The 26,867-nt window shown below is 46.6% G+C and overlaps 1 protein-coding gene across 1 annotated transcript; it reads left to right on the top strand.

The window, feature by feature from the left end:
- The first annotated feature begins 16,214 nt into the window (after positions 1 to 16,214).
- LOC138661854 (uncharacterized) lies at positions 16,215 to 26,598 on the top strand. Its single transcript, XM_069746796.1, has 4 exons — positions 16,215 to 16,431; positions 21,031 to 21,382; positions 22,324 to 22,496; positions 23,781 to 26,598. Exons 1-4 carry the CDS (start codon positions 16,252 to 16,254, stop codon positions 23,895 to 23,897), a joined length of 822 nt encoding a protein of 273 aa, XP_069602897.1. The 5' UTR covers positions 16,215 to 16,251; the 3' UTR covers positions 23,898 to 26,598.
- The last annotated feature ends 269 nt before the right edge of the window (positions 26,599 to 26,867 follow it).

The raw sequence follows: 26,867 nt of genomic DNA, 5'->3' as shown, positions 1-26,867 counted from the left end.
GGACAATGCTCCAAGAGTGGACAATGCTCCACAAGTGGACAATGCTCCAAGAGCGCACAATGCTGCACAAGTGGACAATGCTCCAAGAGTGCACAATGCTGCACAAGTGGACAATGCTCCAAGAGTGCACAATGCTGCACAAGTGGACAATGCTCCAAGAGTGCACAATGCTGCACAAGTGGACAATGCTCCAAGAGTGAACCATGCTCCAAGAGTGGACAATGCTCCAAGAGTGGACAATGCTCCACAAGTGGACAATGCTCCAAGAGTGCACAATGCTCCACAAGTGGACAATGCTCCAAGAGTGAACCATGCTCCAAGAGTGGACAATGCTCCAAGAGTGGACAATGCTCCACAAGTAGACAATGCTCCAAGAGTGCACAATGCTCCACAAGTGGACAATGCCCCAAGAGTAAACAATGCTCCAAGAATAGACAATAATTCAAGAGTGGATAATGCCCCAAGCATGAACAATGCTCCAAGAATGGACAATGCTCCAATAATAGACAATGCTCCAAGAGCGGGCAATGATCGTTGAGTCGACAATGCTCCAAGTGTGGACAATGCTCGTTGAGTGGACAATGCTCCAAGAGTGCACAATGTTCCAAGAATGAACAATGTTCCAAAGGTGGGCAATGCTCCAAGACAGGATAATGCTCCAAGAGTGGGCAATGCTCCAAGAATAGACAATGCTTCAAGAGTGGACAATGCTTCAAGAGTGGACAATGCTCCAAGAGTGAACAATGCTCCAAGAGTTCACAATGCTTCAAGAGTGGACAATGCTCCAAGAGTGCACAATGCTTCAAGAGTGAACAATGCTCCAAGAGTGCACAATGCTTCAAGAGTGGACAATGCTCCGAGAGTGAACAATGCTCCAAGAGTGCACAATGCTCCACAAGTGGACAATGCTCCAAGAGTGCACAATGCTCCACAAGTGGACAATGCTCCAAGAGTGCACAATGCTCCACAAGTGGACAATGCTCCAAGAGTGCACAATGCTCCACAAGTGGACAGTGCCCCAAGAGTGAACAATGCTCCAAGAGTGGACAATGCTCCACAAGTGGACAATGCTCCAAGAGTGCACAATGCTCCACAAGTGGACAATGCTCCAAGAGTGAACAATGCTCCAAGAGTGGACAATGCTCCACAAGTGGACAATGCTCCAAGAGTGCACAATGCTTCAAGAGTGCACAATGTTCCAAGAATGAACAATGTTCCAAAAGTGGGCAGTGCTCCAAGAATAGACAATGCTCCAAGAATGGACAATATTGCAAGAGTGCACAATGTTCCAAAAATAGACAATGCTATAAGAGTGCACAATTTTCCATGAGTGGACAATGCTCTAAGAGTGGGCAATGCTCTAAGAGTGGGCAATGCTTAATGAGTGGGCAATGCTCTAAGAGTGGGCAATGCTTAATGAGTGGGCAATGCTCTAAGAGTGGGCAATGCTCCGGTGTTCTTGTCTTATGTTTACAGCCCACTAACAATGAATGAGTGTCAGGAGTCACTGAAAGCTGCCATCAATCAGCTAATCACGGGGAGACTATTGTCATCCCTAATACTATTCTGCAAAGTAGCCTTCTTACGGATGAGTACACACTCTGCATAAATTACTTTGCTTTAAAAAAAACTTTATCCATGTGCAACAGAAATAAGTCAGTGCATAATCGAGAGCTCGCTGCGGATTATCTTCTCCTCAATATGTCAATTTTAATAAGATTTAGCACAGATTTAACCTTTCATAATGCATAGGGTAAAATCCTCATCAAAGTCTACACCAAAATCTGTATTTTTAAAACATGAGGGTTTTTTCAGTATATACAGTATTTTATCCGCTATTTTTAACATTCACGTGTCCTTTTTTCCTGCAAAAAATAAATAAAATTAAGACATGTCCTGCTTTCATCCATTTTGCGGATTAAACCAGACATCAGTGTCAATGGCTCCGTGAAATAAAAAGCTAGCCCATGGATGTCATGTTTAATGGCTTAAATAAAGGAACAATTTAATTTTTCCTTTTTAGAAAAACAGATGCAACAAGGATTAGAAAAAAATCACAAATGGACCAAAAATGGGTCACGGAAAAAAAACGAAGATTTTTTTTTTTTGCAACACTTTTTCAGGTGGGTTCCAGGTAGAATCCGCCGGAAAAAGATGTCGTATGCACATACCCTAAAAATTCTCGGCTGTATGGATAAATTAATATCTATTCTATAGTTTGTCCTAATGTGTATATCTCCAATCTTCTTCATCCCTTAAGGGCACATACGTCTATAGCTCCATTATACCGATAGCATCCATCCCATAAGGGATAATGGTGTCTATAGCTGCAGCAGATCAATAATTTCCATCCAGTAAGGAACACTAATGTATATAGCCGCACTAGAATAATAGCTTCTGTCCAAAGAAACAATAATGTACTGTATGTGGCTAAATCACAAAAGAGTATATGGCTGTAACCTGGTGCGAAAAATGCAGAATAAAAAGAAACAAACTGCACTCAAATAATACCGAAACACCAAGCAGAGGTTAAAAACATATAAACTATGAATAATCAATAAATCATAATGAGTCATCACCTCTTATATAAAACTTAAATAATAGGTATAAATTCATATACATAAATTCCAACAAAAGTATGAATATATGTAGTGATGAGTGGACGTGCTGGGATAAGGTGATATCTAAGCATGCTCGAGTGCTAACCGAGTGTCTTCAACACCCGATCCTTTTGTTCTCACGGAAGATAAGCCCCCATTAAAGGTTTACGACGAAGGGAGGGCCCCCCGTACAGGAGCCGATCTTGGCTAGTAAATGATCACCGATTGGCTACATACAAGCTGCGAACATTCTACTACAAACATTCTACTCTCGTTCTCGGCAGCACGTCACCTGTTTACACCAGTTAATGTGCTGCCAATAATGATGATTTTTATGCCACCATAAAAATCATTACACGGGATGAACTTTTTACTCATTTGTCAGGCGATTGCCCAACTATTTAGAGGGGTCTATATTCGCTCCCATTATTGGCTCCTCGGAATGAACAATCATTCCCCTCTACCTCCTGAGAACATTGGCTCCCTCGGCCGGGTTTAGCGTTTATATCTACGTGTTCCGCCATCAGCTAAAAAATGGGTTTGGTCAGCTTCAACATCACCAATACTTATATGTCATGGATCCATAGGTCTCCACGTGTATGGCCACCATCTATGGATTCCTCAAGAATATGTAACATACCACCTGTTTGTTTTGCTCCTCTAAAAAAATGGATTGTTTTTCATCCATGTGATGGTCCACTTTTTCATCCATTCCGTGTTTCTGTTTTGGGTGTCATCCAATTTTCATTTACCGAAAAAAAAAACACAGATTGAGGTTTCCCAAGCCCTTCCTAGCAGATGGTTTGTGAAAAACGGACAACATTAGAATGTAATTATTTTAATGACCAATTGACTTTAATGGGAAAGTTCTGTCCCATAAATTGACCAAAATGAGGCACATATACTTTTTATTTAGACCATCAAGCTTCAAAAATGGGTATGTGAATATAACGTGTCTGTGTGCTGTCTTGGCTTGGCTTACTTCCCTCTTGCTGTCTTGGCTTGGCAGAGCGTTCATGTATTTTCAACAGGAAGAGAAGATAAATTTGCTGCCAGACTTCTTGAACATCGACATATGTTCGCTGAAAATAATGGGATGAGCAGCGCCATTGGAATTCCAATGATACAATGCTTCACTTCCAACATGTTGGGGGACTCCTATACACATGAGATGGTGGCCGGTTTGGCAAAATCAGTGGGTTTGGCCAAATTTCATCTGATGAGTATGGTGGATCTAACGTCTACTGATGACTACTCCTTGACTGGACCAAGGTTTCCTTCCCGTAAGAGACACCGATCTTTATCTCCACTAGACCATGAGTTTCCAGCTTTCGTGGACGAGTTTCCAGCTTTCGTGGAGGGCCATTGGACTCTTTTACCATTTTGCCCTGGTTTCGTTCTCTACAATATCTGCCTATGTGAATAGTCAAGGAGGTTATAATGTGTGTAAATAAGGTAATACGAACCTAGAATTCCTAAAATGAATCTCAAGTAGCTCCCTTCCTTATCTAAATGAAACTGATAAGAGCCTATAACGTTCTTAATAGAACGGAATTAAGAAAATGTCAGCAGCCGGATTGGGTCAAAGTGACCCTGCTCCTGCATGAGAAGACTCTCATGAGATGGGTGAGAGGATCCGAAAATTTCTCACTGCTGCAGTACACAAGCCTCCTTGGCATAACCTGCTTTTAACCTGAAAGCGAAGGATATGTTGTAGGTTTTCTGCTCTTAATTCAGCCTCGTGAGGCAGCGTGACTGGTCTGTATCCCCATATCACAAGAACATGCGGAGATGTTCACCACACTTGGTCTTGACCTATGCTGGTGCTCATCTCCGGAAAACCCACAGAAACTTGGCACCGAGCAGCAAGAGCTCATTAGCTGAAACTTCTGTGCCCACGAGAGAAAGCCTGGAAAGCAGAGAACGTCCTCACCTCGTACATTGCAGTGGAGGATATTGTAGAAATCTATTACATCCTTATCAGTATGTCATTTGTGGTCAGATCCTTATAATTTATTATTAACATTATCGATGTGGATACACAAGGGAGGGAGGTAGCCCCTGAGCAAAAACCACAGGACCAAACCCTCCAAAAGAGATTCACTGGACCGACCTCCTCCATCCTGAGAATAGAGAGAATATAGAACTTTTTTGCAACCCTCCCCCTTTCTTTAACCTTTTGGCCCTTTGTCTTCCTACTGAGATGAAAGACAACACCAAATTGATGGGGGGAGGGGGGTCAATATCTAGGGCCCCATGTGAACCTTGGGGAATATTTCTATGGACTGAATCTGTGTGCAAAATATTGTATCTAAGATTTATGTTTATTTTAGTAAAGCATTTCCTCCAAAATGTTTCTGTTCCTGTTGTTCCTGGAATGTTAAAAATAGAATAGAGGATAGAGATAGATAGATAGATAGATAGATAGATAGATAGATAGATAGATAGATAGATAGATAGATAGATAGATAGATAGATAGATAGATAGATAGATAGATTGAATCCGTCCTTTCCTCAACCCTCACTCTACCAAAATGCTTGTGCACGCCCTCATCATCTCCCGCCTTGTCTACTGCAACATCCTTTTCTGTGGCCTCCCTGCTAACACCCGTGCACCTCTCCAGTCCATCCTTAACTCTGCTGCCCGACTAATTCATCTCTCTCCTCGCTACTCCTCCGCTTCCCCCCTCTGCAAATCTCTTCACTGGCTCCCATTCCCTCAGCGTATCCAGTTCAAATTACTAATACTGACCTACAAAGCCGTCCACAACCTGTCTCCTCCATATATCTCTGAACGAATCTCTCAATATCTTCCCTCACGTGATCTCCGGTCCTCCCAAGACCTCCTACTCTCCTCCACACTTATTCGCTCCTCATCCAACCGCCTCCAAGACTTCTCCCGAATATCCCCCATCCTCTGGAATTCTCTGCCCCAACACGTCCGACTATCAAACACAGTCGGATCCTTCAGACGGAACCTGAAAACCCACCTCTTCAGGAAAGCCTACAGCCTGCACTGACCCCGCTGCCGCCTCATCACTACCGAAGCTACCGCCTCAACCTACTCTCTCTTTCCCCACCATCCTGTAGAATGTAAGCCCGCAAGGGCAGGGTCCTCGCCCCTCTGTACCAGTCTGTCATTCTTAGTTTGTTTACTGTAAGTGATATCTGTAATTTGTATGTAACCCCTTCTCATGTACAGCACCATGGAATCAATGGTGCTATATAAATAAATAATAATAATAGATAGATAGAGTAGCAAAGCCAGGTAGAACTGGGTTTAATCCTAGCACTGCAGGTCTTAATTAGATGCACCTTACTAGCTTTGACTAAGAACCAGGAAATGGGTTCACCTCGTGTCAGTCTACTGGGGATTGAGCAGAGTGGAATGTGTTGAAGCTGGTGAGTGACCAGCCAAAATGTGAGCTGTATCTGAGAGGGACAAGCCAGTGTCTCTCTGAATGGAGCCTGCACGGGTCAGCTAGGAAGGCTGAGCAGTCTGTGTGTTTGAGCTCAGGCTGAAGGTGATACGGAGACTTGTAGGATGGTACCTCTTCCGTGTGTAAAGTTTGCTCTGAGAGAACGGATTTTATACATCACCTTATTGTATCTGGGAAGAAAAGACTTCTGGTATTGGCAGTCTCAGAAAGAAGTTGCGAGGGAGAGGACTGTAATCTGTGAGTGAGCCCACACTGACATATATGTGCTTGAAGAATTAACTGTTTATTTGCTGCGATACTTTTGTGCCCAGAAGAGACTGGTTTTGGTTTTGAATCCCTTGGAGGTGTATGAAAGCAATTAAACTGCACCAAACTGCATTGCCTGTGTGAACACTGGGTAATGCCTATCTGAGAGAGTGAATCCCTACGATAGATATATAATAGATAGATATTAGATAGATAGATGTGATTAGATATGTAATGCCACCTCTTATCTCCTGTGCTTTATGTAATATAAGCAGCATCTTCCGCCAGACTAAATGCGGAGTCAGGGCTGAGCTGAGCGTCTGTAATGGCCGACTTCAACGTTTTCACTTTTTGTGATATTTTCTTTGTGTGGTGGAACATACACATTCTTATTTAAAGGCTTCCTCCAAACACACAGGAGAAAATAGAGAATTGGTTTAGTATGATTCATCGTGTGAAGATACAAAGTGGCACTTGTTTTTGTGGTTGTGCTCAGCGCAGCATGCCCACGTGGTTGGGCAGTCACGCTACTACGCTCTGTAATATAGAGAGGAGACTCGCTCGGAAGGATGATGAAAGTGATAACTGGCGACTGTCCTCTTCTGGCAATGATTTTTCTGCCACGGATAAACATCTGCAATAAGTGACAATCACTTAATAAGGCTACAGTGGCTTGCAAAAGTATTCACCCACCTTGGCTTTTTACCTATTTTGCTACATTACAACCTGTGTTTAAATATTTTTGAGAAACATATAGGCAGAAATTAAATTTATGGGATCAAATAACTAAAAATTGTCATGTGCATATGTATTCACCCCTTTTGCTATAAAGCTCCTAAAAATGTCTGGTGCAAGCAATTCCCTTCTTAAGTCACATGCTTAGTGAGAGGATGTCCCCCTGTGTGCAATCTGTGTCCCATGTCGGGCATGTAGTGCAGCGGTGTTCACACAGTGCGACAAATAGGCAGGGACCACAGAAAGTTCAACATAAAATGTCTTTATTCCAGAAAACTAAAAAAAAAACAAAAACAGGTAAGCGATATCCTCCGGTTCGCAGCTGGGTCCTCCAAACAGTTTGTGTTCAAACTCGCTTCCGTGGGCAGTTGCACCGCCGTATGTCTTGGGTGCTTCAGCAGCTTTGAACTTCCTGGCTCTGTTTTACATTCACACAGGTCTGGGTTGCACAGAGCCTCCTGCTCTGCAGCTTGCAAAACCAAAAACTGACAAACCCAAGACAAAACTGAGAGTTTAAATGGGAATCGTGGACATAGAGCCATTCCCAAAACCTGGACTGGAGGGAGTGAATCGCCCCAATACCAAACCTACAAATCCCTCCAAAAATAAAAACCCATGTCGGGTTTTCCAAAAATCTGACTTGGTCAACTACTTCAACCAAATCCTCACTCGCTTTTACTTTGCCTTGTAATCACAGCCGTTTTGTTGTAATCACAATGCGTTACAGCGGGTTAAATATGTCTCTATACGCATCCTGGGTGACACATACCGGCCCTCGTATATGATCCACCTCGCAGGCAGTATAAACATACCTTTTTCTGAAAGGCCACAGAGGCTGCAACACCATTACCAAGAGGCAGCACTAACCAAACACCATGAAGACCAAGGAGATCTCCAAACAAGTCAGGGACAAAGTTGTTGAGAAAAACAAGTCAGGGCTGGGTTATAAAAAAGAATCCCAATCTCTGATGATCCCCCAGACCACCATCAAATCCATTATCATCAAATGGAAAGAACCTGCTCAGAGAGGGCCACCCACGAAAACTCTCAGCCCGGGCAAGGAGGGCATTAATCAGAGAGGGAACACAGAGGCTAATGGTAACCCTGAAGGAGCTGCAGAGTTCTCAAACAGAGAGTGCACTATCCGTCCATACAACCACAATAAGCCGTACACTCCATAGAGGTGGCCTTTATGGAAGAGTGGGCAGAAGAAAGCCTTTACTTACACACAAAAATTGTAAGGCTCGTTTTAAGTTTGTCAAAAACATGGGGGACTCCCCAATTGTAAAGAGGAAGATGCTGTGGTCAGAGGAGACCAAAATGTAACTTTTTGTCCACCAAGGTAAACGCTATGTCTGGCGCCAAACCACTTCACTTCAAGAACACCATCCCCACAGTGAAACATGGTGGTGGCAGCATCATGCTATGGGGATGTTTTCTGCAGCAGGGACAGAGAAAATGGTTTCAAATTGAGGGGAAGATGGATGGTGCAAAATACAAGGATATTATTGTTCAAAACCTGTTTCAGTCTGTCAGTGATTTGAGACTGGGACGGAGGTTCACCTTCCAACAAAACAATGACCCAACACATACTGCTAATGACACACTAGTGGTTTAAGGGGAAACATGTAAATGTTTTGGAGTGGCCAAGTCACGGGCCAGACCTTAATCCAATTGAGAATCTGTGGTCAGACTTGAAGATTTCTGTTCAGCAGACGAAACCATCTAACTTGAGGGAGCTGGAGCAGTTTTGACATGAGGAATGGAGAAAAATCGCAGTGGCAAGATGTGGAAAGCTCATAGGGACTTATCCAAAGCGACTCGCAGCTAGAATTACCGCAAAAGGAGGCTCTACAAAGTACTAACTTTAGAGAGGTGAATAGTTATGCACACTGAAGTTTTCAGTTATTTTGTCCTATTTGGTGTTTGTTTTACAATAAAAAGAAAACGAAATGTTCACAGTTGTAGACGTGATCTTTACATGAGATGATGCAAACCCTCAAAAAAAAGTGAAATCCCACACTGTGAGGCAGCAAAACAAGAAAAATGATAAGGGGGTGAAAGTTTTTTTTTCAAGCTACTGTATTTCTGCATGGAAACAATGGTGGGTAGTAACACACAGATTAACCCCATTGAATGAGGCAAATCGGCAGGTGGATTTTTAGCAAATCGGAAACAGAAATCACCCAACAACAACAAAAATCTCCCAAATGAATGTACCCCAAGGTAATGGATACATGTGGAGGGTATGCTGTGGATTTTCCATTCAGAATTTGCTGCCTGAAAATCCACAGTATAATGCAGTAACTGAAAATGAGATTTGACCCAATCAACCCACACTCCTTGTAGAATCCATGCGGGAAAACTGCATGGCATGTCAATCTGAACTTCGAAAAATGAAATACTTTTTCTATCAATTTCAGTTGTAAAACCATGGTACCTTTCATGTGTTCAATTGTTTTAAGAGTTTTTTTCCACTTCAGTTTTGGAAAACCGCCTATGCATGTCAAGTCAACCTGCTCCAAACTAGGCAGTGTCCAATCAGAAGGCTGCAAAAAAAAAACTCTTCAGGAGAAAAAGCAACTTCAGGAGGAAACTACTCGGTAAACTCTCCTTTTTTCGGTAAATTTTTGGAGAAGTTTTCCTTTTCCTGAAGAGTTTCCTGAAACAATTTTGAAAAGCTTTGGAAGAGTTATTTTCTGAAGCATTTTTGTTGTTTTTGGATTGGGCAGTGCCTAGTTTAATCAATGTGCACAGTAAGTTTTTTGAGGAGACTTTTGGAGCAGAAACTCTGCAAATCATCCTCCGAATCTCAAAACTTTTCAAAAACGTTGAGTTTCCACTCAGTTTCTTCTTCGAACACTCAGCAAAAAGACTCCATGTGCTCATAGGTTGGGTATGTGCACACGGCGTCATTTAGACGGCAGCGCGACTGCCGAGTTTTTCCAGCTGACATGACATTAGACAAAACATGTGCACAGCAATCTGGTGTTGACATTGCCATGCACTATGTTCTTTTTATGGGGCGCTTTTTCTTAATCCACCTAAAAAAGCCGCGGTGTGCACATACCCTTCAAAGGTTTCTGCTTCAAAAACTCAGTAAAAAAGACTCTATCTAATAGGAGATAACTTCCAGACTTGGTTCAACACCTTTATCAACCCATCAGGTTGTTGGCCTTCCTCTTCACCTTGTTCCTTCTATTATTCCAGCCATGATGTCCTTCTCCAGTGATTGCTCTCTTTGTGTGATGTATCCAAAGTAGGCAAGTCGTAGCTTTTGAGTGACATGTCTGGCTTGATTTGTCCAAAAATCTATATGTTTGCTCTTCCTGCTATCCATTTTATTGATAAGATCCTTCTTCACCACAACATAACCATGTTACCACCAAGGAAACACATGCGGTCATCATTGTTTTCCATGAAAAAGAGCTTTACAGGCAAGGACATTGCTGCTTACAAGATTGCTCCTAAATCAACCACGTATTGAATCATCAAGAACTTCAAAGAAATCATCAAGAACTTCAAAGAAAGATGTTCAATTGCTGTGAAGACGACTTCATGGAGACCCAAAAAAGTCCAGCAAGTGCCAGGACCCTCTTCTAAAGAGGATTCAACTATGGAACTGGTTCAAGACCATTGCTGAGCTTGCTCAGGAATGGCAGCAGTCAGATGTCAGTGCATCTACACTCACAAAATATTTTGGAGGCTGGCCTGGTGTTAAGAAGGGCAGCAAAGAAGTAATTTCTCTCCAAAGAAAGCATCAAGGACAGACTGACATTCTGTAGGAAGCACAGGGATTGGGCTACAGGGGGCTGGAGTAAAGTTATTTTTTGATGAAGACCCCTTCAGACTGTTTGGAAGTATGATTGTCCCTAGGAGAAAAGATGAGCGCTAAAATCAGTCCTGTGTTTGCCAACAGTAAAGCATCCTGAGTTGGGTGGGGGTTCCTCATCCATGGAGGGGGCTCACTCACAATTTTGCCTAAGTATAGACTGGTATCTAAACCTCATCCAAGAAGAACCAACCATGCAGGAGCAATTTGGTGTTCAATGCTTTTTCCAGCATGATGGAGAACATGTCACACAAGGCAAAAGTGGTAACTGAGTGCTTCGGTGAACAAAGCATTGAAAGTTTGGGTCCATGGCTACAAAACTCACCTGTGGTCAATCCTCAAAAAAAAACAGGAGGACAAGCAAATACACAGAAATAGTGATAATCTCCAAGCACTGATTGCACAAGAATGGGCGGTCATCAGTCAGGATGTAGACCAGAAACTGATGTCCAGCCGCCGGGGTGAAGTCTTGAAAACTAAATGATCAACACTGTAAATATTGAGTGTTTACATAAACGTTCTATATTTGTCAATAAAAGTTTAAAACTGTATGAAATGCTGATAATGGGACTGCCGGGACCACAGACACAGGATCTGGACACTGAAGCTGCAAATTGTGTCTCAACATTTTGGGCCACGACTGTAGCGTTAGATAAATGTTGGGCAAACAAGCGTCCAGCCGACATATCTCTCTATGGGGAGAGAGGAGTCAACCATTGCCAGGATCAACAGAAGGATTGGGAGACTAAATTCCGACATGACCATCTCATGTCTGCAGCGCACTCGGGTGCCGATGCACCGTTTGATCCGGTACTCCGCGAACACCTGGCAGGCGTGGTGGCATGCGAGGGCACGGCACAGAGCAGATGGCACGGGGTTTGGGATCACACGGAGGGTTTATATCAGTTTAGCAACACTTCTGGACGTCTAATATAATGCGAAAACTTTGTAATCAGCCCCCATGTGACCGTTCTTTCCGCTTCCCCTCATATTATGGAGTCAGGAGATGCTATGAATAGCAGCGAAGCGGCGGCACATGGACTGACGCTGGGTGTTCTGCAGCAGCTTTGGATGCTGCTGCTGCTGAGCAGAGCCAGGATCTGCCCTCTTCTGCTCTCAGTTCCCTGGCAGTCCCAGCACATCTCATGCAGCAGCTACACAATATATTGCGCTGATTGGTCCGCGCCATGTGAATGGAGCCGAGGATACATCCAATGGCAGCGCTGCAATCGGACGGAGGACCAGTGAGGAGAGAGCGCCGCAGCCATCCAGGATACAGCGTTCATCAGCATCTCCTGGAGACACTTCCAGTTAACCCGTTCCCATGTAGCTCCCAAAGTAATGAACCAAAACAACAGCGCGGAAAAAGAAGTGCGAAACCAGACGAGGCTTATGGAGACTAGTGATAAACCAGGGCAGGATTACAGCCACCAACATGTACCAGAATGGGGATTATACTGCAAAGGGTTCACCCCAAGCGAGAAGTGAAGAGCAAGCATTAAACCGGGCAAGGGATTAGCGGGACATGCATGTAACTACGGGGACAGATATTACACCGGAGTAGGATTATACTAATAGGTATTAATGCAGGACTGGTATAAAGTCACACCTAGTCATCTGGCAGGATTATAGTACCAAGTCCCGAACCCGAGCACCGGATTATAACACAGAGATTAAAACAGGGCAGGATTATAGCGCAGAGATTAAATCAGGGCAGGATTATAGTGCAGAGATTAAATCAGGGCAGGATTATAGTGCAGAGATTAAATCAGGGCAGTATTATAGTGCAGAGATTAAATCAGGGCAGGATTATAGTGCAGAGATTAAATCAGGGCAGTATTATAGTGCAGAGATTAAATCAGGGCAGGATTATAGTGCAGAGATTAAATCAAGGCAGGATTATAGTACAGAGATTAAATCAGGGCAGGATTATAGTGCAGAGATTAAATCAGGGCAGGATTATAGTGCAGAGATTAAATCAGGGCAGGATTATAGTGCAGAGATTAAATCAAGGCAGGATTATAGTACAGAGATTAAATCAGGGCAGGATTATAGCGCAGAGATTAAATCAGGGCAGGATTATAGTGCAGAGATTAAATCAGGGCAGGATTATAGTGCAGAGATTAAATCAGGGCAGTATTATAGTGCAGAGATTAAATCAGGGCAGGATTATAGTGCAGAGATTAAATCAAGGCAGGATTATAGTACAGAGATTAAATCAGGGCAGGATTATAGTGCAGAGATTAAATCAGGGCAGTATTATAGTGCAGAGATTAAATCAAGGCAGGATTATAGTGCAGAGATTAAATCAGGGCAGGATTATAGTGCAGAGATTAAATCAGGGCAGGATTATAGTGCAGAGATTAAATCAAGGCAGGATTATAGTACAGAGATTAAATCAGGGCAGGATTATAGTGCAGAGATTAAATCAGGGCAGTATTATAGTGCAGAGATTAAATCAGGGCAGGATTATAGTGCAGAGATTAAATCAGGGCAGGATTATAGTGCAGAGATTAAATCAAGGCAGGATTATAGTGCAGAGATTAAATCAGGGCAGGATTATAGTGCAGAGATTAAATCAGGGCAGGATTATAGTGCAGAGATTAAATCAGGGCAGGATTATAGTACAGAGATTAAATCAAGGCAGGATTATAGTGCAGAGATTAAATCAGGGCAGGATTATAGTGCAGAGATTAAATCAGGGCAGGATTATAGTGCAGAGATTAAATCAGGGCAGGATTATAAAATTGAGATTAAATCAGGGCAGGATTATAGTACAGAGATTATATAATATAATATAATACCAAGTATTGAACCAGATTCTAATACAGAGATTAGAGCGGATATGATAAAATTGTGACATGTGATAACAGGAAGAACCCCCACTGCTGCCACAACCTAATAGATTACAGAGTAGGAATGAACCTGTAATGCATAGAGAATATAGACATAACACTACAGAGCTCCGGTACTATAGAGGTCAGCCAGGGAAACAGGCATTGGATTAGCAGGGCCATACTGGAAGTGGTGCATATGTTTCTATTATACTTTTCCTCTAATTGTTCCACTCCTGGTTTTGGCTACAAATACTGATGTAAATACTGACCAAATACTGCTAGTGTGATGGCAGCCTTACACACTCTGTGTCATTGTGTCCAGGAGGAGCTCACTGACAGATTCTCAGTTAACTCATTCTGCAGCCAGCAATAGATGGTGTAACACAGAATCTATAGAAGGCAAATGGAGAAAAAGACAATTACAAAACAATGATATTCTTTTTTAACTCAAAATACACGCAATTAATAAAAGTGTCCTGAAAGGTGGACAATTCCTTTAAGCTTTGATCACATGTTTTTTTAGGATCACACACAAGGAATAAGAGCTATGATGTAAAGTCATGCAAAGAGTGACCACTGGGCTCTGACAGGAGGAGCTACCGACCAGGGCGATCACTGGGATCTGACAGGAGGAGCTACACACCAGGGAGATCACTGGGATCTGACAGGAGGAGCTACAGACCAGGGTGATCACTGGGGTCTGACAGGAGGAGCTACAGGCCAGGGCGATCAATGGGATCTGACAGGAGGAGCTACAGACCAGGGCGATCACTGGGGTCTGACAGGAGGAGCTACCGACCAGGACGATCACAGGGGTCTGACAGGAGGAGCTACAGACCAGGGCGATCACTGGGCTCTGACAGAAGGAGCTACAGACCAGGGCGATCACTGGGGTCTGACAGGAGGAGACACCGACCAGGGCGATCACTGGGGTCTGACAGGAGGAGCTACAGACCAGGGCGATCACTGGGCTCTGACAGGAGGAGCTACCGACCAAGGCGATCACTGGGGTCTGACAGAAGGAGCTACAGACCAGGGCGATCACTGGGGTCTGACAGAAGGAGCTACAGACCAGAGCGATCACTGGGGTCTGACAGGAGGAGCTACAGACCAGAGCGGTCACTGGGGTCTGACAGGAGGAGCTACAGACCAGGGCGATCACTGGGGTCTGACAGGAGGAGCTACAGACCAGGACGATCACTGGGCTCTTGACAGGAGGAGCTACTGACCAGGGCGATCACTTGCGTCTGACAGGAGGAGCTACCGACCAGGGCGATCACTGGGGTCTGACAGGAGGAGCTACAGACCAGGGCGATCACTGGGGTCTGACAGGAGGAGCTACAGACCAGGGCGATCACTGGGGTCTGACAGGAGGAGCTACAGACCAGGGCATCACTGGGCTCTGACAGGAGGAGCTACAGACCAGGGCATCACTGGGGTCTGACAGGAGGAGCTACAGAGCAGGGCAATCACTGGGGTCTGACAGGAGGAGCTACAGACCAGGGCGATCACTGGGGTCTGACAGGAGGAGCTTCCGACCAGAGCGATCACTGGGGTCTGACAGGAGGAGCTACTGACCAGGGCGATCACTGGGGTCTGACAGGAGGAGCTACCGACCAGGGCGATGACTGGGGTCTGACAGGAGGAGACACCGACCAGGGCATCACTGGGGTCTGACAGGAGGAGCTACAGACCAGGGCGATCACTGGGGTCTGACAGGAGGAGCTACAGACCAGGGCAATCACTGGGGTCTGACAGGAGGAGCTAGCGACCAGGGCGATCACTGGGCTCTGACAGGAGGAGCTACCGACCAGGGCGATCACTGGGCTCTGACAGGAGGAGCTACAGACCAGGGCAATCACTGGGGTCTGACAGGAGGAGCTACCGACCAAGGCGATCACTGGGGTCTGACAGGAGGAGCTACAGACCAGGGCGATCACTGGGGTCTGACAGGAGGAGCTACAGACCAGGGCAATCACTGGGGTCTGACAGGAGGAGCTACCGACCAGGGCGATCACTGGGCTCTGACAGGAGGAGCTACAGACCAGGGCGATCACTGGGATCTGACAGGAGGAGACACCGACCAGGGCGATCACTGGGGTCTGACAGGAGGAGCTACAGACCAGGGCATCACTGGGGTCTGACAGGAGGAGCTTCCGACCACGTGAAACTTTTCAGCCAACTGTAACTTGTGACAGCCCATTTTGGGATGAAATATGTAAATGATGAGATGGAGGTGACGTCATCACTGCTGTGCATTGGGATTACTGGATTACATCCCATAATACCATTAGTGGGTAAAATCCGGGATTACATAGACAATAAAGGCGCAGCAGCCAATATTCGGGATTAGGATTGTACAGGGGCATCAGGGGTTAACGTTAACCCCCGGCTGCCCGGCGCCGAACTGACACCGCGCGGGATCTGCATGTCCCAACATGTTGATGTTATGGTGGGCGTGGTCTGAGCGCTGAGTGGCGGCCCTGGTGATGGGCGTGGCCTCCAGGTCTCCGCTCTCAGCGGGCGTGGCTTGTCCAAGTTGGCTGCTGGCTGCTCCAGTTATGCTGTTAGTGGAAGTGTGCGAGTCGTGTGTGCGCGCAGCCCTCCGTGCGACCTGCGGGAGAGCGACCTGCGGGAGAGCGCCGTGCTGCCCCGCGCCTCACCGTGCTCCCGGCCGTGCTGCGGACTGTGCTGTCTATGGGAGACTACTGCACGAAGCCCATGTCACAGCTCTGAGCCGGGTGAGTGCCGCGTATCTGCTCCCCGGAATGTGTGTGCTGCCGGCACCCGAGAGGGACTGCACCCCGGGGGCAGTGCACAGCCCGAGGCTCAGCAAGGTGCAGCGCCGGGCGCTATGGATATGTGCGCAGCTCTATACCTGCAAGCACCGGAGATTTCATTACCTTGCTGCCCCCCAATTGGGCTCCCCTGTCCCACCTTGTTTCCCCCCTCACTTGGGCTCCCGTGCCTCACCTTGTTTCCCCCCTCACTTGGGCTCCCGTGCCTCACCTTGTTTCCCCCCTCACTTGGGCTCCCCTGCCTCACCTTGTTTCCCCCCTCACTTGGGCTCCCCTATCCCACCTTGTTTCCCCCCTCACTTGGGCTCCCGTGCCTCACCTTGTTTCCCCCCTCACTTGGGCTCCCGTGCCTCACCTTGTTTCCCCCCTCACTTGGGCTCCCCTGCCTCACCTTGTTTTCCCCCTCACTTGGGCTCCCGTGCCTCACCTTGTTTCCCCCCTCACTTGGGCTCCCGTGCCTCACCTTGTTTCCCCACCTCACTTGGGCTCCCCTGTCCCACCTTGTTTCCCCACCTCACTTGGGCTCCCCTGTCCCACCTTGTTTCCCCACCTCACTTGGGCTCCCCTGTCCCACCTTGTTTCCCCACCTCACTTGGGCTCCCCTGTCCCACCTTGTTTCCCCACCTCACTTGGGCTCCCCTGTCCCACCTTGTTTCCCCACCTCACTTGGGCTCCCCTGTCCCACCTTGTTTCCCCACCTCACTTGGGCTCCCCTGTCCCACCTTGTTTCCCCACCTCACTTGGGCTCCCCTGTCCCACCTTGTTTCCCCACCTCACTTGGGCTCCCCTGTCCCACCTTGTTTCCCCACCTCACTTGGGCTCCCCTGTCCCACCTTGTTTCCCCACCTCACTTGGGCTCCCCTGTCCCACCTTGTTTCCCCACCTCACTTGGGCTCCCCTGTCCCACCTTGTTTCCCCACCTCACTTGGGCTCCCCTGTCCCACCTTGTTTCCCCACCTCACTTGGGCTCCCCTGTCCCACCTTGTTTCCCCACCTCACTTGGGCTCCCCTGTCCCACCTTGTTTCCCCACCTCACTTGGGCTCCCCTGTCCCACCTTGTTTCCCCACCTCACTTGGGCTCCCCTGTCCCACCTTGTTTCCCCACCTCACTTGGGCTCCCCTGTCCCACCTTGTTTCCCCACCTCACTTGGGCTCCCCTGTCCCACCTTGTTTCCCCACCTCACTTGGGCTCCCCTGTCCCACCTTGTTTCCCCACCTCACTTGGGCTCCCCTGTCCCACCTTGTTTCCCCACCTCACTTGGGCTCCCCTGTCCCACCTTGTTTCCCCACCTCACTTGGGCTCCCCTGTCCCACCTTGTTTCCCCACCTCACTTGGGCTCCCCTGTCCCACCTTGTTTCCCCACCTCACTTGGGCTCCCCTGTCCCACCTTGTTTCCCCACCTCACTTGGGCTCCCCTGTCCCACCTTGTTTCCCCACCTCACTTGGGCTCCCCTGTCCCACCTTGTTTCCCCACCTCACTTGGGCTCCCCTGTCCCACCTTGTTTCCCCACCTCACTTGGGCTCCCCTGTCCCACCTTGTTTCCCCACCTCACTTGGGCTCCCCTGTCCCACCTTGTTTCCCCACCTCACTTGGGCTCCCCTGTCCCACCTTGTTTCCCCACCTCACTTGGGCTCCCCTGTCCCACCTTGTTTCCCCACCTCACTTGGGCTCCCCTGTCCCACCTTGTTTCCCCACCTCACTTGGGCTCCCCTGTCCCACCTTGTTTCCCCACCTCACTTGGGCTCCCCTGTCCCACCTTGTTTCCCCACCTCACTTGGGCTCCCCTGTCCCACCTTGTTTCCCCACCTCACTTGGGCTCCCCTGTCCCACCTTGTTTCCCCACCTCACTTGGGCTCCCCTGTCCCACCTTGTTTCCCCACCTCACTTGGGCTCCCCTGTCCCACCTTGTTTCCCCACCTCACTTGGGCTCCCCTGTCCCACCTTGTTTCCCCACCTCACTTGGGCTCCCCTGTCCCACCTTGTTTCCCCACCTCACTTGGGCTCCCCTGTCCCACCTTGTTTCCCCACCTCACTTGGGCTCCCCTGTCCCACCTTGTTTCCCCACCTCACTTGGGCTCCCCTGTCCCACCTTGTTTCCCCACCTCACTTGGGCTCCCCTGTCCCACCTTGTTTCCCCACCTCACTTGGGCTCCCCTGTCCCACCTTGTTTCCCCACCTCACTTGGGCTCCCCTGTCCCACCTTGTTTCCCCACCTCACTTGGGCTCCCCTGTCCCACCTTGTTTCCCCACCTCACTTGGGCTCCCCTGTCCCACCTTGTTTCCCCACCTCACTTGGGCTCCCCTGTCCCACCTTGTTTCCCCACCTCACTTGGGCTCCCCTGTCCCACCTTGTTTCCCCACCTCACTTGGGCTCCCCTGTCCCACCTTGTTTCCCCACCTCACTTGGGCTCCCCTGTCCCACCTTGTTTCCCCACCTCACTTGGGCTCCCCTGTCCCACCTTGTTTCCCCACCTCACTTGGGCTCCCCTGTCCCACCTTGTTTCCCCACCTCACTTGGGCTCCCCTGTCCCACCTTGTTTCCCCACCTCACTTGGGCTCCCCTGTCCCACCTTGTTTCCCCACCTCACTTGGGCTCCCCTGTCCCACCTTGTTTCCCCACCTCACTTGGGCTCCCCTGTCCCACCTTGTTTCCCCACCTCACTTGGGCTCCCCTGTCCCACCTTGTTTCCCCACCTCACTTGGGCTCCCCTGTCCCACCTTGTTTCCCCACCTCACTTGGGCTCCCCTGTCCCACCTTGTTTCCCCACCTCACTTGGGCTCCCCTGTCCCACCTTGTTTCCCCACCTCACTTGGGCTCCCCTGTCCCACCTTGTTTCCCCACCTCACTTGGGCTCCCCTGTCCCACCTTGTTTCCCCACCTCACTTGGGCTCCCCTGTCCCACCTTGTTTCCCCACCTCACTTGGGCTCCCCTGTCCCACCTTGTTTCCCCACCTCACTTGGGCTCCCCTGTCCCACCTTGTTTCCCCACCTCACTTGGGCTCCCCTGTCCCACCTTGTTTCCCCACCTCACTTGGGCTCCCCTGTCCCACCTTGTTTCCCCACCTCACTTGGGCTCCCGTGCCTCACCTTGCTGCTCCCACAAGATTGTGTTGCTGCACCCCGTTTTACCTTGTGAAGTTGCTTCACACCTTGTTGGACCCTTTCTGCATTTCGTATTGGACCCATAATATTTCTACACCTTGTTACTGAACCCTTAGATTTGATATCCCACCCATCGGATCTCTGTATTGTCTTTTTGCACCCCAAAGATTTGTGTAGTTCCTCGCTGCACCCCTGGGGTCGCCATATTGCCTCGCTGCACCCCCGGGGTCGCCATATTGCCTCGCAGGGACCTGTGTTGTCACCTTCAGGATTTTTGGGCTCTCTGCACCTTGTGGATCTGTCTGTGTTGGCTAACTCTTAGACTTTATCATTGTTCTGGGGTGTTTCTGGCTGTGATTTTTGGGGTGAATTTGGTTTTGCTTGCACAAGGTGGGGTGATGTGTGTGCTGAGGGGCTACAGAGTGTTTATATTACTGGGGGCTATTCAGTGTTTAGTATTGCTGCATTGCTATGTATTGCATATGATATATATTTATTTGAGCTGTGGTCCGCAGCCTCTGCCCTGACATGTTCAGAAGGGGGTTTCCTGCTCTCTTGACTTTGAACTTGTCTGGTTCCTCCTGCCGGTCTTGCAATGATCCACCCTCACCTTCCAAAAAATAGTGTATGGGCGGCCCTGCTCCCTATTGTTTGCACTGCAGATATAGCGGATTTCTCTGTCCGTCCGATAATGCCAGGTATATAGATGATCTGCACGGTGTGCGAGCCATCCCATATAGCGAGCACACGTGGAGCAGATACCGGCTATAATCTGAGATTCTCCTCTGCGATAATGACCGATAGAAGAAAGATGAAAAAAGGGGGATCATAGGGCGAGAGGAATGCATGTAACAGCTGGATGTCACACTCCAGAGATCAGAATGTCCAGCGCTGAAATCAGACTGTTGCGGAATGTTGTGCGATATCACATGGCAAGGTGGTCATCTCATGTATATAGGGACCCTGGTATATATTCCTCCCCTCCCCCGGTGTATACATTACAGTAGAAAACAAGTGCATTGTCCTCTCTCTCCAGGGTACCGGTCACCTGTTTTGTTATTGTTGTCAGGTTACTGGGAGAGAAGCCTGGGATTGTTTTTTGTTAAAGCCCTCGTCTCGTTTCCTTAAGAGCGTCCGACACAGGCTGGGTCATATAAGGATTTTTACACACCAGTCTGTAAGATTTGTTTACAAACAGTGAGGGTAAGAAGGTGGCGGCAGCGCCCTCTACTGGTCACTATGGTGCCTTGCAACATAGCGGCACAGTGGCGAGAACGCTGCAACGACTGGGATTGCAGCGCAGGTGGAATTCGCTCTCTTAATCACAATGGGGGAAAAAATCCTAAGATTTCCCCTAAATATATGTTATGTCAGATTATACAAGTCAGTTCTAAAAAAATTTATTGTCTTTGTTTTTTTTTTTTTTCATTGTATCAGATTACAATTTCCAAAATGGCGAGACCACTTCATGATGGGAGTACCTCCGAACCCGTGGGAAAAATCCAATCTGAAGCCAGCCGTACTTTCCCCCCTGACGTCAGTGCCTGCGAAGCTTCTTCTTCTTCTACCATCTGTGAACAGAACTTGCCAGTGAGCCATCCCACTGCCCCCGCCGCCTCCCGCACCTTAGCGTCCGCGTGCCAGCGACGCCCCTCTCCCAGTGAAAACCACTGCCAGGACAGACTTGAAATGGTTAACAGTTGTGACCTTGAACCTTCCTCGACCACTTGTGAGCGGAGGCATTGCTCTTGCCCAGAATCCTTCAGCACTGGCGAAACCACTTCTTACGGTAGGTTGTGAAAATCTGAATTCTTCTTCTAAAATCGGTAGCATCGCACTATTACATATGTAACAGCTGAATCTGAGGACTGTGGCGGGTTAAGTCTGTGATAATTTAGGTTTACATTCAGGGGTACGGCACATGCCCCAAGTTCTGAGACGATGCCAACAAGACTTGTTAGGAGAGATTGCGAGCTCTCGGGGACCCGCAGATGGGCGAGACCTTGAAATGGCCACCTATTTGCATAGTTGCCATCTCACGTGATATAGTAATGTGTTGTGTGTCTGTCACTGACCAATTAGTGGTCTTCCACTCCCTTTCATACTTGGTCAGTGACCATGCTGTCCTTTTGGGTGTCGCAGTAGTGACATTGGGTCTCTTTGGGAACTTTCGAGAAACCTCTTCTCGCCATACAAGTTCACCTTTTCACTCCAGTTTACCAAATCGTTTTTGTTGCACATGTTCCTTTTTTTCTTCCTGTTTACGAAGCTGCACGTCTGGCCACGTGCCAGTTCTCCCGAGACCAGTCATGACACCCTGGCAGGAGTCCAGCGTGTCTGGAAGTGTTGGCTTCATGGTTACGCTGGCAGTGTCATGTGCTGGAATGATATATACTATATTATTTGAACTCGCCCGACTCCACCATTCCCAGCCTGTCTGAGCGTTGGTAACGGGGGGGTGTTATATATACGTTGCATCAGTGGTGACGGCCATATGACTGAGCGTCTGGATTGTCCCTCTATGAATTGAGGGGTCGATGTATGAAGACATATGGTGTAACTGCTGAGGTCATTCCCCTACATGGGGGGGGGGGGGGGGACACTGACATTGCATGCAAGATAGATGACATTTGGTCTTCAAAAGAGGTGAAACTCTTTAATTTTGCAAAAAAAAAAACAACCACCGCTGTGATCTGTATCCACAACTAAGTCTCCGATTCTCCATGCCAGGTCTCAGGCATACGGCCCATGAACACTCCCGGCTGGGGATGGACACAGATGTTTCTAATCAGAATGACGCCCAAGGAGATCGCCCCTTGGCAGGAGACATACCCGTAGAGCGGGAGATTGCCCTACGCCTGCGCAGGATTGGGGACCAAATGAATGAGCGGTATCTGCAAAGGGTAAGTTTTGATGCGATTTTACCCCCTCTGTGCCAGCGTACCCTCATTGATGTATCCAAAGTATTGTGTGAGACAGTTTATGCAGTCACTTAATATGGACATTGCAGGGTTAATATCTCACCCTTGGGGTGCAATAATCAGAGTTACAGCCATACCCCATAATTCCTGCATTGTGATCCCCCCCCTGCACGAGCAGCACACCGTGTCTTCCCTTTGTGCTGCAGATTCGCTGTGTGCTCGGCTCTGCCCGCTCTTCCTCCTTTTTATACGTGTTGCTATATTTAACCCATGACTCAGACGCCTGCCGGGATCCTGGCTCCTCCCTGCGCTGCCACCATCTGTCTTATTTATCTCCTCCCGCAATGACTAAACCTCCTAATCCACATGATCAGGACCTGATTGAGCCTTGCCAGAAGGGGTTAAGTTGCTGGCGCTGCTTTGGTGCAGCCTTCGCCCCGAGATCAGTGATAAACTAGAGAAATTAGCGCACGTAAAAACAGATGAAAAAGCGTCTGAGCTGTTCCAGCATATTTGGGGTTAACTAAAAAATATATATATTTTTCTTCTTTGGCGCATCGGACACTTGTTTATTTTCTAGCAGTTGGTCTCTAACCCACCCCCCCTCCAACCCCCCCCCCCCTTCGCCCCCCCCCCAAAAAAAAAAGTTTCTTAAACGGCATCTCCACAACCAAATTAATATGGCTGCAACAATTGAGCATTGAACATGCTTAGTTTTTAGTATACTCCATTATTAACTACAAGAAGAGAATAATATAAATCTCAAATCTTGAGGCAGCGGAGAGCCCCTAAATGTGGATCGAAGGGGAAACTAAGTAACTGCACCCTCTGGTGTCCATATGTAATCATTGCAATACTGTAATATCAGTCTCCGTGTAAATGAGTTGTAAAACATGTCATAGGGCTTGTTCACGCTTGGTGTTTGAGTTTTTTTTTTCAAATGCAGTTGATTACAGTAACTGGAAAATGAAAATTTCTAAAATCTCATTCGCACGGTCAGTTTTTTTTTTTGACCTGTAAAACGGAGTATTAAAAAAAAAAAAAAAATCTTTCAACATTACCTTTTTATCTTTTTTTTTCTCCATTAAGATGAAAAATGCATGTACCGGTAATTTCAACTTTTTTTTTTTTTTTTTTTTTTTCCACCCTAGAATTTTATGAAAAGAAAAAAAAAGCATCAAAACGCTACATGTGAACATACTCATACACAATATTAAATTTTGATGGCTGACATTTAACATGGCTTTTTTTTTTTTTTCTCCCCAGAGGCAGAATGGACAGCGGCATTGGTGGCATCCTCTGCGCTGGCATCTCACTCAGATCATCTCCGAGATTGTGGCTGCCTTGTACAATCCACTTGTAGACATTTTACCGCAGAACTAAGGCATCTTGTGCCATGTGGACTACTGGTACAAAGAATGGGGCATTTTTCCAATGCCTACTTTCAATCCCATGCTGATTTGACTTCTGCGGGTCGGAAGTCACGAGACGCGGAGAGTCTCCGGACAGCGCTATGCCGGAGTCCATTGGGCGTTAAGACAATGATTTAGAAGCGTCTGAGTCCAAGACTCTTCCATCAGATATGGGTTATGACCTGCGCGAGGCGTCGCTGGCGTCCATAAAGACATGGCGGATATGGTGAATGCCTTATCTTCCTACTGAGCTCACTGTCAGACTTTTCGTATGGAAATCAAGTGGGTGTTTGTTCAGTAAAGACATTGATAAGATGGCTGTCACAAATGGGGATTATTGGGAATGTGATTTAAGTGGTGGTGTTGAAGTGAAGGCATTCTGAAGAGTTTCGGTTGAAACAAAACTATGGCACATTCTTTAAAAAAAAAAAAAAAAAATTGAAAAAATTTTTTTTTTTACTGAGTACATGGAAAACTTTGTAGCGAGGGGTGACTCCAGTCTTTTCACTCCTCCTCCTAATGCACTCCTGTCTCTGGCTGGAAAGGGTCATTTCTCTGAGCCATACTAAACTGCCCTTGCAGCCAAATTGTGGAAATCTAGACAAGCCATACAGAAATCTTGCTGGCCTCCTTTTTTGCATGCTTTGATCGGCCCAAGAATCCTACCTTCATATACATAGAGCTCAGCATGTCGCCACTCTGTACTAACCTACATCCTGATAGCACTTAAAGAAAAAATAATAAACCTTTCTTTTCCACCCAGTCCAATACTTGACGTTTAGTCCCTGCAAAACTTTCGTATTAAAACTTTTTTTTTTTTTAATCTTCCTACAACCATTTTTTTTTTATTTGCTAATCATGGAAGGAAAAAAAAAATTTCTTCCAGGAAAAAATAAAAATTTAAGTGGTGTAAAAATCCATAAGATCCATTTACCGTATATTTTTAGTTTTTTTTTTTTTTTTTTTAATTTTTTTTTCCTGACCCAAAAGGAAAACTTTTAGATCTCAAAAGAAATGAAAATTTTGAGGTTTTTTTTTTTTTGTCCATCTAACCCCTCCCGTCCCCACCACTTTCTCCTCTCGTCTTACTTAAAGGGAACCTTTCACTTTCCGTATGTAATGTGACTCTCATATTGCATATGGTGGACGCCCTGTCTGCTAGTGGAGCGGATCATGATCAGTTCTTGCTGCTTTCTCGAGTTATCGTGCACATTTGTTTATACGATTTGGAGGGAGGCATTAAAGTCCATGTATCGTGTCTGCTAATGGATGACGTCCAAGACCACTTATGCACTATACGTTTCTCTCACAGGGCTTATACCACAGGCATCTTTTCATATCGGTTTTCTGAGTCTCGCATATCAAAATTCAATGCTACCCATGGCAACAAGTCCTAAAACTAGACTTCACTGCGCTGGACTAACTAAAACCCAAGTTTTGAATGGTTGCTATGAGCAACAAGGCTCCTGTTTACTGGCCAGCTGTGGTAAAAATGGACTTGAGGTGTCCCTAAGGGTCTTAATAGGTTACTGCCATTTTTCAATCACAAATTAAGGAACCCTTAATACCCTCTGTCCTACATTACATGGGTTAATTCCTGATCGGGCCTTGCTTTTGGTTCAGCATCTGAAGCCTTGACTAAAGTTTTGTTACCCATAGCAACCATTTGTTTTGTTCCCCAGTGCAGACTTGAAAATGAGTACTAAGGTTTGATTGGTCTGTAGACCACCTTTTTATATATTTTCGGCCATGTTGAATTGAATCACTTTTGTCAAATATCTGGAATCTGGCTGATATGACTTTTTTTATCAGTCTCCATATTGGTGCTATACTCATGACCTTTTGTATGACCACTCAGTCTGTTTTTCTGCATAGGGATTGATGAACCTCTAGTAAGGGACATACAGATGCCCATGTCCTTGTAAAATTTGCACTCCCTGACTACTTCTAATTGACTCTTGGAAATAATTTGATAACGCTGTTGTCACCCTGCGGACCTGTTTAAATACATGTAGGGATTTAACCGAAGGGCTAATCAATCCAGATGTATAGGGCCTTGACGGAGGCGATCTTCTTTCTGCAGCCACAATGTTTAGTTTCCCACTCTTCACAGCAATACCTCCCCCCCCCCCCAGATTCATTGCAGTCTCGCTGTGCGTGATTCTGGCGCCCCCTGTAGGCGAATGGCGGCTTCAGGTTCCATATTTCATTCCATGTACCGGTGACAGATTTTAATAAAATTTATTCTAAAGAGAATCAATTTAAAGGTTTAAGATATTGAAATTTTATTTTTATTTGTACAGTTTATGAAATGCTCTCTATATTTTTGTTTACAGCAGAGATGCTGAGAGAAATGGAGACGAGTATATTTATTTCTGGGTAGTCCACATACTGCATAATCCGTACAATAACCTGTCATATTTCACAACAGTTCTTATTTTCCACTAATCCAAAATAATAAAGGCCGTATCTGTCCACCATCAGGGCAGAATCCGGGGGACTTCTCACTCCAGGCTGTTATATATGTAAATACTGTACATCTGTGAAACAGAAACATCATTTTCTTTTTTTTTTTTTCTTTTCTTCTTTTTTTGTTCTGTATATTTTGTGATTGAGTTCTTTTTGTACATGGATTTTGTATTTCTTTTCAATAAAATTTGGATCTGAATTATATTTGTTGGCTTACGGTTCATTCTTGACACTTGCGGCCAATGGCTGATTCCCAGCTCTGGGGGGGGAGGGAAGGACTACAAGTCCAAGTATTGTCAAAGCAAACTGCACAAGGTTTTGCTCGATCACTCCAGTAGTCCATGACTGTAGTCTACATTGTGCTGTAGATCATTAAAGGAGGTGTGCGGCCTAAAATTACAAGTGTGCAGCCACTCTTACCTGCAGATTTGTGAATCCTCACATTGCGCACAGTGTGTGGTGTGAGGATTCT

The sequence above is a fragment of the Ranitomeya imitator genome, chromosome 2 (assembly GCF_032444005.1).
Source record: "Ranitomeya imitator isolate aRanImi1 chromosome 2, aRanImi1.pri, whole genome shotgun sequence".
Classification (NCBI taxonomy): Eukaryota; Metazoa; Chordata; class Amphibia; order Anura; family Dendrobatidae; genus Ranitomeya; species Ranitomeya imitator.
The sequence above is the reverse complement of the archived record's forward strand: the minus strand, read 5'-3'. Positions and strand labels throughout refer to the sequence as shown.